This window comes from Bos grunniens, chromosome 18, assembly GCF_055505025.1.
Source record: "Bos grunniens cultivar Pamir isolate PY7600 chromosome 18, Bosgru_T2T1.0, whole genome shotgun sequence".
Taxonomy (NCBI): Eukaryota; Metazoa; Chordata; class Mammalia; order Artiodactyla; family Bovidae; genus Bos; species Bos grunniens.
Window position 1 is genome coordinate 11,673,198 of NC_141182.1, and position 11,389 is coordinate 11,684,586.

General features: G+C 58.3%; 1 protein-coding gene across 11 annotated transcripts in view; it reads left to right on the plus strand.

Annotated features, from left to right (window-relative positions):
* Positions 1-11,389, plus strand: part of GSE1 (Gse1 coiled-coil protein) — a 395,294-nt gene that overhangs the window by 285,244 nt on the left and 98,661 nt on the right. For 2 of the 11 annotated variants that reach the window (XM_086350194.1, XM_086350189.1), the window contains exon 1: positions 9,256-9,932. The exons of 6 other annotated variants lie outside the window; for them this stretch is intronic. Coding sequence is in view for 4 of the 5 variants with exons in the window: in XM_086350189.1 (XP_086206315.1) it covers positions 9,896-9,932 (37 nt within the window). In the remaining variant the exon portion in view is untranslated. Of the gene's footprint in view, positions 1-9,254; positions 9,933-11,389 lie in introns of those variants that run through there. 3 more of the 11 variants (XM_086350185.1, XM_086350197.1, XM_086350199.1) reach the window with 2 other exon arrangements.

Consider the following 11,389-nt stretch of genomic DNA (forward strand, 5'->3'; position numbering starts at 1 on the left):
TAAACCCAAGTGGGCAGAATGGCTCTTTTGCCCTGCCTTTCCCAAATACATGCTTCAGCTGTTCCAGTTAGCCATGAGATGGCTCCCGCTGGGGCCACAGTCTCAGTTCTGATGATAGTAGAGGTGGTGCTAAATCGTACTAGAGTGTAAATGACTGATCACAGGTACCTTTTATTTCAGGGCAGGATTTGATTAAGTCAGAGAGAAAGAGGACTGTGGAGAAAAGGCCACAAGGCTCCAGGGTTGCCCACCTGACATTTTGGCTACTCTCTCCTTTTCTCTGTTTGAACACTGTGACATCACTGGATTTCTTTCCTTATGACCCTGTTTCCTGAATCCCAAGCTCATCTTTACTTTGGAACCATTGGTTCTATGCAGGCTCAGCGAATCATGTCAGCTGAAAGACCACAGCACCCCCATTCAGGCCCTCTGATTTTGTGTGCTAAAACTGGGGCCAAGAAGGGGGCACTCATTTGCCCTAGGCCAGTGGTAGTGCTAATTCTAAAAATCAGGTCACTCAGAGCCATGGCTGGATCCTTTTTTTTTTTTTTTGGCCATGCTATGCAGTTTTCAAGATCTTAGTTCCCTGACAAGAGATTGAACCTGGGCGCCCAGCAGTGGGAGCCCGTGAACAACCAGGGAATTCCTGGTTTATACTACATGAACGACTCTCAGTCAGGGCAACTTTCGTACCCACCAGGGGTGTGTGTTTGTGCAGATCTGGCCACTTCTGAGGACGTTTTCATCGTCACAACCAGGGTGTGCCATTGGCATCCAGGGGGATGCTGCTGAACAGCCTACAGTGCACAGGGTGGCCCCACAAGAAGGATGATCTGGCCCCAAATCTCAGTCATGTCACATCCGTGCTTTGAAAACGGGCCAACAGAAGAGCCGTTCTCTAGGGAGACGTTGGGGGCAAGTCAGGAGTCCCCTGAGTTCAAGCGTGACCCACTGGAGGATAAAGAAAGGACAGCTCAGGTCTTGGGGGACACAGTAGAGAGACTGTGGGCAGGGGAGGTGCTGCAAAGGGAAAGGAAGTGGCAGGGCCCCCCCATACACACACCGGAGGCGGGGGGTTTTTGCAAGGTATAGGCAGAAAAGAATAAAAGAGGGGCCAAGGTTCCCCCCTAGAGCTGTGCCCAGCGTGAGGAGGAGCAGGCACAAAGCTGCCTCTTAAGAACCACATCGTGTCGGCCAGAGGGCTACATCGACCCGCAGCAGTCAGGCCCAGGGGTAGACAGGCAGATCCATGTGTCATCCGGAGACGGGTAATTACGTCCCGGCGGTGACTCCCTGCCCGGCAGACGCCAGCAGCAGGCAGCGGGAAGGGCTGTTCACAAATGCCTTTTTCCCTCGAACAGGCTCTCGCCTGGTCCCTGGTGGGCAGACACCGGTGGGGAGAAGAAAGCCTTGTCAGCCTGCCCCCGGGCAGCTGAGCGGCACGGCGCCCGGAGCAGGATCTGAGCAGACAGTAACATGGCTGTCGCCCTGTCCACAGAAGGGGCCACCAGGCCTGACCCCCGCGTGTTCCCTCCTCCCCGCCACCCCACCTTGGAGACCTTCCTCCCTGCTTTTCGACAGCCACTTGCCAGCCCTGGGCTTGCTGGCTGTGCACAGAGTTGGACATTGACAACCAGAGCTGTCTGAGACTAATGACAGACCACCTCCAGAAGAGGCCCGTCTATAGCCTGGGGCAGGGGGCACACGGGGACAGGTGAGGGTCGCCCCTCAGAGGGGAGCTGTTTGGCCCCCGCAGCCCCAGACGCAGCGTCTGTCTGATTTCTCTGGCACCTCCGTTCGGCCCGTGGGGAGGAAGCACTTTGGCGCCATCACATCCCAGCACGGCAGACGTCTTGTAAAGAGCTCCCAAAGCCGAGCTTGCCCGGCAGCCCCAGCCTGAAGGTCAGGTGCACAGTTCTGTGTGTAGACAGTCTCAGGCAGCGTTATCCTGTTTGTCTGCTTGCTTGACTTTTCATTAAAAGGGGGGATTTAAGCCCCTTTGCCAGATCCTGCTAAAGAAAGTTGAGGGGGATGCCAGAGACAGCAGTTGAACATACAGGATCTGGGTTTGAAGCAGATTTTCCTCTTACTGGCTGTGTGACCTTGGGCAGGACATTTCTCTGGACCTCAGTTTGTTCATCTGAAAAATAGGGGCAATGATAGATTTACTTTTACTGTGAGGATGACGTGAGAGAACGCATTTAAAACATCCAGTGCAGTGCTGGTCATCAAGTAAATACCCATAAAGGAGACGTGCATGCTGCTGCTGCTGCTGCTGTCGCTTCAGTCGTGTCCGACTCTGTGCGACCCCATAGACGGCAGCCCACCAGGCTCCCCCGTCCCTGGGATTCTCCAGGCAAGAACACTGGAGTGGGGTGCCATTGCCTTCTTGATTTTGAGTTATTTTGTACGTGTTTATCTCTAACCTTAGCTGCTCTAACGAAGAGGCGCTGAGAGCTAAGTGGCGCCTCGCATCATGGCCTCTATACACACTCCCTAGTAGAAGTTCCACAGTAGAAATTTCTTCATCATGTGCCAACATAACGTATAATTGGTGCAGGCGGTGGAGAGGGGGGAGGCTGGGACCTCCGCCTCCACAACATTTAGGGGTGTGATGGAGGCGCCTTGTCTTCTGTCTCCTGGGAGCTGGCGTCTGGTGAGCAGACCCAGAAGGGGAGCACAGAGGCTCTTCTGTGCTGGGCCTGGAGGTGGGGAGTCAGTACTTCCACCACATTCTCTTTGCCAGAGTGGTCACCTGACCCATACATCTGCATGGCAGGCTGAGAGATGTAGGCTGGGTATGAGCCCAAGAGCAAAGGGAAGCGGGTTTGGTGAAAAACCAGGCGCCAGGCTCCCTGTTGTTCGTTGCTGTTGTTACCCCGAGCCTCGTGGGGCCAGCCAGGATGCTCGAGGCCGGCAGAGCCCTCAGTTTACAGGCTGATCGGGCAAGGCTGGCCAGCTGACCACTTCCCGGGCAGATAGCCATCCTCGACGATCTCCAGCAGGCCAGGCTGCTGCCCAAACACCAGCCGACAAATGTGTGTCGCCGGTGCGGGAGAGGCAGGAGGGCAGGCAGGTCACCGAGAAGGCCCCCAGCCAGCAGGGGCTGAACTTCGCTTTCACGGAGCACAGGCGGCCGGAGCGCACACCTGCCCACGGGCCCTAGACATTTTATCTTCCTCCCAGCCCTTGCTGCAGGCCTGCAGGAGAGGGTGACCTAGCTGGCCCGAGGCCTGCAGTGTCCAGCGTTGGACACGGCCCAGGGCCTCCCCTGCTTGGCAGGACAAGAGTGCATTCCATTTTCACAGAAGTGACAAGATGTGTGAGTTTCCTGTGGCTTCTGTAACAAAGTACCCCAAACTGGGTGGCTCGAAACCTCAGAGGTGTTATCACCCAGTTCCAGAGGCCAGAAATCTGAAACCGAAGTGTCAGGAGGGCCACTGCGCTCCCTATATGCTCTCAGGGAGGGCCCCTCCTGCCTCTTCCAGCTCCTGGGGCTCCAGCCATTTCTCAGCCTGTGGCTGCATCCCTCCAGCCTCTGCCACTGTCTTCAAGGAGCCTCTTGTGTGTGTCTTCTCTCATGTCTGCTTGTCTTTCTGGGTACTGGCTGTTGGGTTTAGGGCCAGCCCTGATGATTCAGAATGATCTCAACTCAGGATCCTGAGCTGAATGACACCCGAACAGACTCCTTTTTCAATGAAGGTCAGATTCATGGTTGCAAGTGGACATATATTTTGGCAGGACACCGTTGAGCCCATCACACAGGGCCCGTGGAGAAGGCCGTGGGGGACCCGGTTAGACCCCTAAGAGGGGATGGCACTCCGTGGGTGGGGAGCCTGGAGTCATGGGAAAGCAAAAGTAAGCGTGCCAGGCCGAGATGGAAGCAAAATCTGGGTTTGCAGACGTGACCTTGACGGGCTGGAAGTTCTCGTTTTCTCTTCTAGCCTCGGCCTTGCTTCTCTTGAGACTGAACTTTCACACTTGTTCACTCACCTAAGGAACAAACTGGACGGAGGGAGAAAGCGGGTGTGTCTATACCCTGGGTACCCTTGGGTGAGTGACTTCACCTCTTGGGGCCTCAGTGTGCTCATGTACAGATTGGGGTGATGGTCACTGTGGGTCAGGGCAGTCCTGGGTGTCCTGAGGCCCGTCTGTGGTTAACTGCTATTACTCAAAACACAGTAATTTCCAGCTCTCTTTATGGAGTCCTTACTCTGTGCCAGGCACCTGAGTGGTTACCAGCTGCGTCTTCCTAGATTGCAAGCGCTGATTTCATCCCATTTTCCAGGTGAGGCAACAGAGGCTCAAAGGGTGACATCACTGCCTGAGGGCACATGGTGGGTGGGGCCCAGCTGGAATCGGAACTCTGGTCTAACTCCAAGGTTATGGACGTGGACTCTGGAACCAGCTCAGCCTCAAACCCCAGCTCTGCCACTTCCTGGCTGTGTGTCCTTTGAGGAGACACTTGACCTCTCTAGGCCTCATCTAGAAAATGGAACTCTTAAGGGTGACCTTGAACACGGTTGTCATGAGGATCCAATGAATTATCCGTGAAAAGCGCTTAGAACAGCAACTGACACTTACCAAGTGCTCAGGAAATATCAGCTGGCGTGATTATTCCAGGGAGGGAATTGGGGGGAGGGGGCAGACCAGAGGGCATTTCAGGTGAGCACCATGGCCTTCTCTCGCCTCCCTTCCCTGGAGTCCCTGGGGAGCAGTGCCCCTCCAGAAGGTGAGGTCACAGCCTGGCCTGGGCAGCCACCAGAGTGCCAATGGGCACACAGAGGCCGTGAGCCCTGCGGCCGGGAGCCGGACATCCCACCAGCTGTGGCGCGCCCCAGACCCCTCTGCGGCCTCACTGTTCTCAGCATGTGCTGGGAGCTATCTTTACCACATTCAGCTGATGCTCTTGGCCAGTGAGACTGTCTCTGTTCTGTGGCAGCTGCCACCCTGCTAGAGGGAGTCTGGGGTCCCTCCGTTTGAAGGTGCAGCAGGGGAGAGTGGTAAGGAGGGCACCCTCGAGTCTTTGGTGGCCGGAAGGAGGCGGGGTGGGGGTGGTGTCTGGTGGACTTGGCACTGCCTCCAAGAAGCAGCCAGCCCCATTGAGGGATGAAGCGCTTTTCTTTCCACTGGGCCCAGGGCATGCCTGAAGCTTCCCTCTGACCCCAGGTGGGCTGGCTGCATGGACGGGTTTGCCCTACAGTGGCCCCAACTGTAAAAAGGGAGCCTGGAGGCTCAGCCTGCACTGACTGCTGCCTCTTTTCTATAAACGCCTGACTCTTGCGCAGAGGTGAGCTGGGATAGTAGCAGGAGAGGCCGCGAGAGAGGAGAGGGGGTGGAGATAGGCCCCCATCCTTGCAGAGAGTCCCGCAGAGCTAAGGTCCCCAGAAGAAGGTGGTCCTTCTCACCTGGGCACCTGGCAGCTGGTCCAGGTGTGGCCCAGACGGGCTGCCCCTCCCACCGCCCAGCCAGGCCATAGGCACTGTCCAAGGAGGGGTGAGTCCCTTGGAGATGAATGGCCTTAGTGATGGGTTCCAAAAAACGACAGCCAAGCCACAAGGGCCGGTGGGAAAGAGAAGAGCCTTCCAGCTCCCCGTTCAGCCCCATTATGGCAAACAACCGAGCCATTCAGTGGAGAGGCCGCCCGTTAAGCGGGCTGCTTGGCATGGCAGGGGGTGCTTTATATTTTTCAGCTGTTTTGGCATCAGGTTGGGAGCTGTGGTGCAGCCACCCTCCCATGGTAGATCTCATATTTTCCTCCCTTACAAATGTCCCTGTCACCAGGAAATGTCACTCACCCATTTTGAGCCACCTAGGCCCAGGGCCAAGGGAGGTTGAGGGTATCACTAGAATCTTACAGCTTACCTCCTGCCCCAGGGAGTGGCTAAGAGCAATTAGGGCTTGGCCCCAGCATTTTGAAATAGTCTGATGCAGGAATTCAAATACTTATTGGGGGCGGGGGTGGGGGGGAGGAGATGTTTGCCTTTTGACCCGGAAGCAGAAATAAGCTGTGCAGGCCCGCAGGGTAGGGGTGGGGGTGGGGGTCTCCTCTTCCGCTCACCGACCACCAGTGAGCCAGGCCAAGGAGCTCTTCAAGTCTCCAGCATGCCTCCCTCCCACCATCTCAGTTTCTGTTGGCCCTGGAGTGGCTGTCTCCAAGGGGTCTCATATAGAAGCCAGGCCCTTAAAACTCAAGATGGGAGACCCCCGGTGCCATCCCCCAGTCTGGGAGCATTCTCCACAGGTGGCTCCCAGAAGGCAGGCTTCTCTGTGGCACCCTCTTCTCCACTTTAGCAGGGGAGGGGGGAGCCCAGCAGATTGGGGGAGCATCCCTGCCTCTGTACCCTGCCTGTGATTGGCCCATAATTACACGTTTATTGCCTGTACCGCTATTGTGTAATGACATGTTTGCAAATTAATTTTTATGGCTCCTGCCATTAGCATATACAGTAGAGGAAGGTTTAGTATTAATTACTACTGTTGTTCGTGTAATCCTGGAGAATTAAAAACCAATAAAAGAATGACAACAGAAACTGATAGTTTAGGGTCTTTGAAAAATAGTTTTATTTCTTCCTCCCTACCCCAAGTAGAATCAGAAATTTTCCTAGTTTATGAGGGGTCATGGGGGTGGGCAGCAGCTTGACTGAGCTGTTCCATGCGCGCCTTGGTGCCCCCCATTCCCAGAGGGGCGCAGATGATCAAGTATGCGCGTGACACAGGGGTGGGAGGCCAAAGCGGGGACTGAAGCGAAGGCCAGGCTGGGGTCGGGCGCACAGGTGCTGGACCCGACCCCGCCGGGCCCAGGCCTTGTCTCCCTCGCGGGGCCGCCGTAGGCGGCGGGCGCAGGGGGAGGCGCGGGGGAGCACGGAGCGCGCCGCCACGCAGCCCCGGAAACAAAGGGCCGCCGCCGCCGAGGGCCGGGCGCGACCTCTCGGGTCAGCGCGGGGCGGAGCGGCCAGATGCTGGCGGCGGGCGCCTGCGGCCCCGCGCGGCCGGTTTCCTCCAGGTCAGCAGCCTCGCGCCCTCCCGGGTGCCCCCGGGTGCCCGCGCGAGCCCGGCCGCCGGTGGGGGGGCGCGGGGGGACGCCGCGGTGGGGGATGGGGGGCGCCACAGGGACTGGGGGTCTCAAAGAGGCTGCTCGCAGCCCCGGCGGCCCAGCCGGCGGAGAAGGCAGCCGCGGCGCGCTGCACCCACTCAGCCGTTGGCGGCGGGGAGGAGCGCCACCCCTCCCTTGGCTGCCGGCGCTCCGCCCAGCCCATTTAAGATTTTCTGGCGGGGTGGGCGTAGTGAGGGGGGAGAGTTGCAGAGAGGGGTCAGAAGGCACGCGGGGTCCGCCCACCTCCTCCAGTTCGCCCTTAGGAGCCCTTCTCTAGAGGATCATATTCCGGGAGTCCAATTGTCACACTAAGCCACCGCGTTTAGCGGGGAGCCGGGGGCTGGGGGGAGCGTGCTGCCGCTGGGGACCCTTGATTTACGCAGCGGCTGGAAAGCGTTGGCAGGAACCCAAGCCTGTCGTGACCCGCAGTGGCCCGCCAGTGCGTACCTGCAGGCTCAGGTCCGTTCCTCAAACCATGGTGATTGTATCTGGGGTCAAAAGGTGACCCCTTAGTGTTACCAAGTCGCGATTCCGGTTGACAGTGCCACCGAGGGGGGCCTTCAGAAGGTAAAAGGGCTTGAAAATAAATTGTCACATCAAGAGGCGGCTTTGCGGCATGCGTTTAAGTGTGTGTGTTGGGCGGGGAGGGGGGGGGCGGTGGGTAAATGGATCCTGTCTCTTTAAAAGCGCTGGGCTGGACAATGAGCGCACAGGATGTGGTTTGGCGGCAGGGTTTTTTCCCCTTCGATTTGGGGAATTATCACATGGGGCCTTCTTGAGCTGGTGTGAAAGGGAGGCGGGTGGGGAGGAGGGATACAGGCTCCACACTCACTCACACACACTCTGTGCAGTTGGTCGTTTTCTTAAACCAAATTAGCCAAGGCTCTCGTTACTATGGTGCAGCCGGGGCTTGCAGAATCCCAGTAATAGCATTTATTAGGTCTATTTGCCTGGAAGCATGCCTTCCCGGATCTGATAATGCACCAGTGCAGGGAGAGTGTGGGAGATGGTATCAAGCATTTGATTACACTTCCAACAGGGATTTTTAAGGGGTGGGGGTGAAGGGTGAGAGGTAAAGGAGAGAAAGGAGCCACTGGCCTTAGGAGCTCAGCCCGGGTCAGGCCGGTGTATTGCCGCAGCCCCGTGTGGGTTTCACAAAAGGCGGGCCAAAGCTACCAGGGCACGATTTGGGGATCCTCCTCCCAGGCCCCAGCGGCGGGTGAACTCCCCGCTCCCGCAGCTGTCAGACGTGGGTGGGGAGGACGGGCGGGCGGGCGGGCGGCCAGAGCGCAGAGTTGGGCAGCCGGAGGGGGGACCGGCGGCGCCCGCAGCCGCCCACAGTGTGCAAGCGGCCCCCGCTTTGGGGCAGAGGGGAGCACCTCGCCGTCAGCAGTAGCACCCTCCCCACGTTTGGAGAGGGGAGCTCAGTTCTCTGCGCCCCGATCCCGATTCTCATGAATCTGCTGCCCGGCGCGGCAACCGCCGCGCGGGGGGAAGCTCGCAAGTGAAACTATTATTATCGCCCTGCGGAGCATGGAGCTCTCGGAAGATGCCGCGTAGAGACGGAAGGAGCCGCCGCCGCTGCGCCCCTACCCTTTCGCTTTCATTAGGGGAGACAAATCTGCTGTCAGGCAGCCAGCTTTCCAATTTACCGATAATGATTCTTGCATGAAAATTGATCGAGGGCTCTCCACCGCCGCGCGCTCTCGCCTGCCCGCTCGCCTTCCTCCTGCTCCTTCTGCCCGGGCGCCCGAGCCCCCGCGAGTTCTTTCTCCTCCTTGCCCCAACCCTGCTCTCTGAGTCAGTGGTGGGACGCCGGGCCAGGGAGATAACCCCCCCCCCCAAAAAAAAGAAGAAGAAGGTGGGGGGGTTGGTGGCAAGGGGGGAAGGGAACCGGCTCCTCGGCCTGCTTTCTCCTGCCCGAGACTTGTTTGCAGTCGCTGCCTCTTTTATTTACGAGAAGAAATCTCCCCCTCGGTACTTCTTGGCTGTTTGGGTATTAATTTTCTCCTTTCTCCTCCCCGTTCGCCCCCTCCTCTTCTCTCCCGCCCCCCCACCCCCACCCCGCCCCTCCTCACCCAGTAGCTAAGGGGAAACGAAAACAAAGCCGATTTCTCCTTGGCAACAAGAGATACCCCCCTCCCGCCACCCCCCCCTTCCTTTTTCCTTCTGGTTCTGAACGTGAAACCCTGTTGGAAACAGGTCCCTTGACCCTCGCCCTTGACATTCAAATGGCTGAATGGAGGAGAGATTGCTACTCGCACGTCTTGGGGGCTGCTTCTCTCTCTTTCTCTTTTTTCTTTCAAATGAGTAATCCCTGAAGATCTTAACCCCCCAATTTCCTCACCCTCACCTCCCCCCTTTATTTTTCTCGCGCTCCTCTCCTCTCTCCCGCCTGCTTCCCTCCGCCGTGCGCCCCCCTCCTTCTTTTATTTGCATCTCAAGTCCAAAAGGCAGAAAATACACACGCGGCGAAGACACCGGGCAGCCGTGGAGGCTCCGGCCCGTCCTTGGTCGTCAATTACCTCATTGTGGATCTGCCAGGGCCAAGGTGGCCGAAACTGCCCGGTCGCTGGCCGGAGAGAGAGGCTTTTGATCATTTTAGGAAGGAAAAGAAAAAAGGATTCCCCCCGCCCCCCCCGCCGCCGCCGTCGGAATCGCTCTTCTGGCTTAATTTTATTGTTTTGGACATTTTTGAGCGCCGTGGCTCGGACGGCGCTTTTTGTCTCTTCGCTGGGTTTTAATTTTTTTTTTCCTTCTTCATCCCTCTCTGGCCACTATGGAATTCTAATCTGAATCATGTTTGGATTGAAGCCGCCTCTGTATTACTTACCAGGTAAGCGAGCTCTGTGCGCCTCCCCGGGTCCCGCGCGGCGCCGGCGCGCCCCGGACCCCCACCCTAACCTACCCCTCCAGATCCCAGCGCCCTCTCTACCCCGGCCTGGGTAGGGGCGATGGGTCCGCCGAGCTCCCAGCAGACCGGCGAGAGCGCGCGGCCCCGGCTGCTCCCGCTGCGGTCCAGCCGGCGGTGTGTGCGCTACGTGCGGCGGGGAGCGCCCACCCGGCCCGCCGCCCCAGTGCACAGCCGCCGGGGTAGCGCGTCTCGCTCCTTTTGTCTGCCCGGAGCCGGCTCCGTGGTGGCCGCGCAGCGAGCGGCCGGGGCACTCAAGCCTTCCAAGGTGAATTAAGCACCGGGTGTGAAGTTACTTTCCTGCAGGCCGCCCTGATCGGGTAGCATGCGTTCCACCCCACCCCGCCCCCCGCCAGCCCTAGTCCTGGGGCTTATTTTCCTCTGCCTCCAGCCAGCCCCTTGCATGGTCTCCGCGCGAGCGTGGCGCGCCTGCCCCCACCCCCACACCCCCCTTCCTGCCTGGGATTCCCTGGAAGGTTTTGTGCCTGCCGAGGTCGAAGGAGGGGGCCGGGGGAAGCTCTGGAGGGTGGCTGGCGTGGCTTCCTGTTTCCCTAACCTTCCTGCGCGCTGACAGCAGCCTGCCCTGTAACTTTCTGTTTCGGGGCAAGTCGCTCTTGCAGCCCAAAGGAGAGGGGAGGGGGTGACAGCAGGAGGTTTGGGGAGCCCCTCTTGTGTTCACCTTATTTGGACTTTGAAACCTTAAAAATAATTACATGTAGGCTAAAGGGAAGCAGGGGAGCCAGGGTTCCTGGTGAAGGAGGCAGCAACCTTGGTGATTCCTGGGGTCCCGCTGGCAGACTGTCACCCCCTTCCAGGGTCCCCTGGGGTCAGGAGCATCTCACCAAGCCTGCCCCAGGCAGGGCACGTGACCCGCAGGTCAGGAAGGCTGGTTTACATGTGACTGCTGGTTCTAGGAATGGGCTGTTTTTATTTCCCCCTCCTTCCTTTGAGAGTCTTATCTTCCCTGTGCGTTGTCACACAGTTCCTATGGAAGTTGGGGCATCCATGGATTTTGGGGGGATGGGGGCGTGTAAGAAGAAGGGCTTTTAACATTCTGCAGAGGAGGCTGCCAGTGGAGGTTTACTCCTGAACTGCTTTGCTGGCAATAGGTGCATGTGGCCGGCTGCGGGGGTAGGTTATTCCTCTGTTCAGAAGCTGCACCACCACCCCACCACCCCCGTCACCTTGGCTGTAGCTCCTGCAGCTCTCCCAGATCCCCCTGGGAGGCGCGTGAGGGGAGGGGATGGGCCCCCGGCAGGACCCAACTCTTGGAGATCTGAGCCAGGGCAAACATCTTCACCCAGTTGGTAGAGTAGGAGGAGGCCGGAAGAGGAAAAAAGTGGGAAGGACTTCTCAGTTCTGTGTGAAAGCTGCCTGTTTAC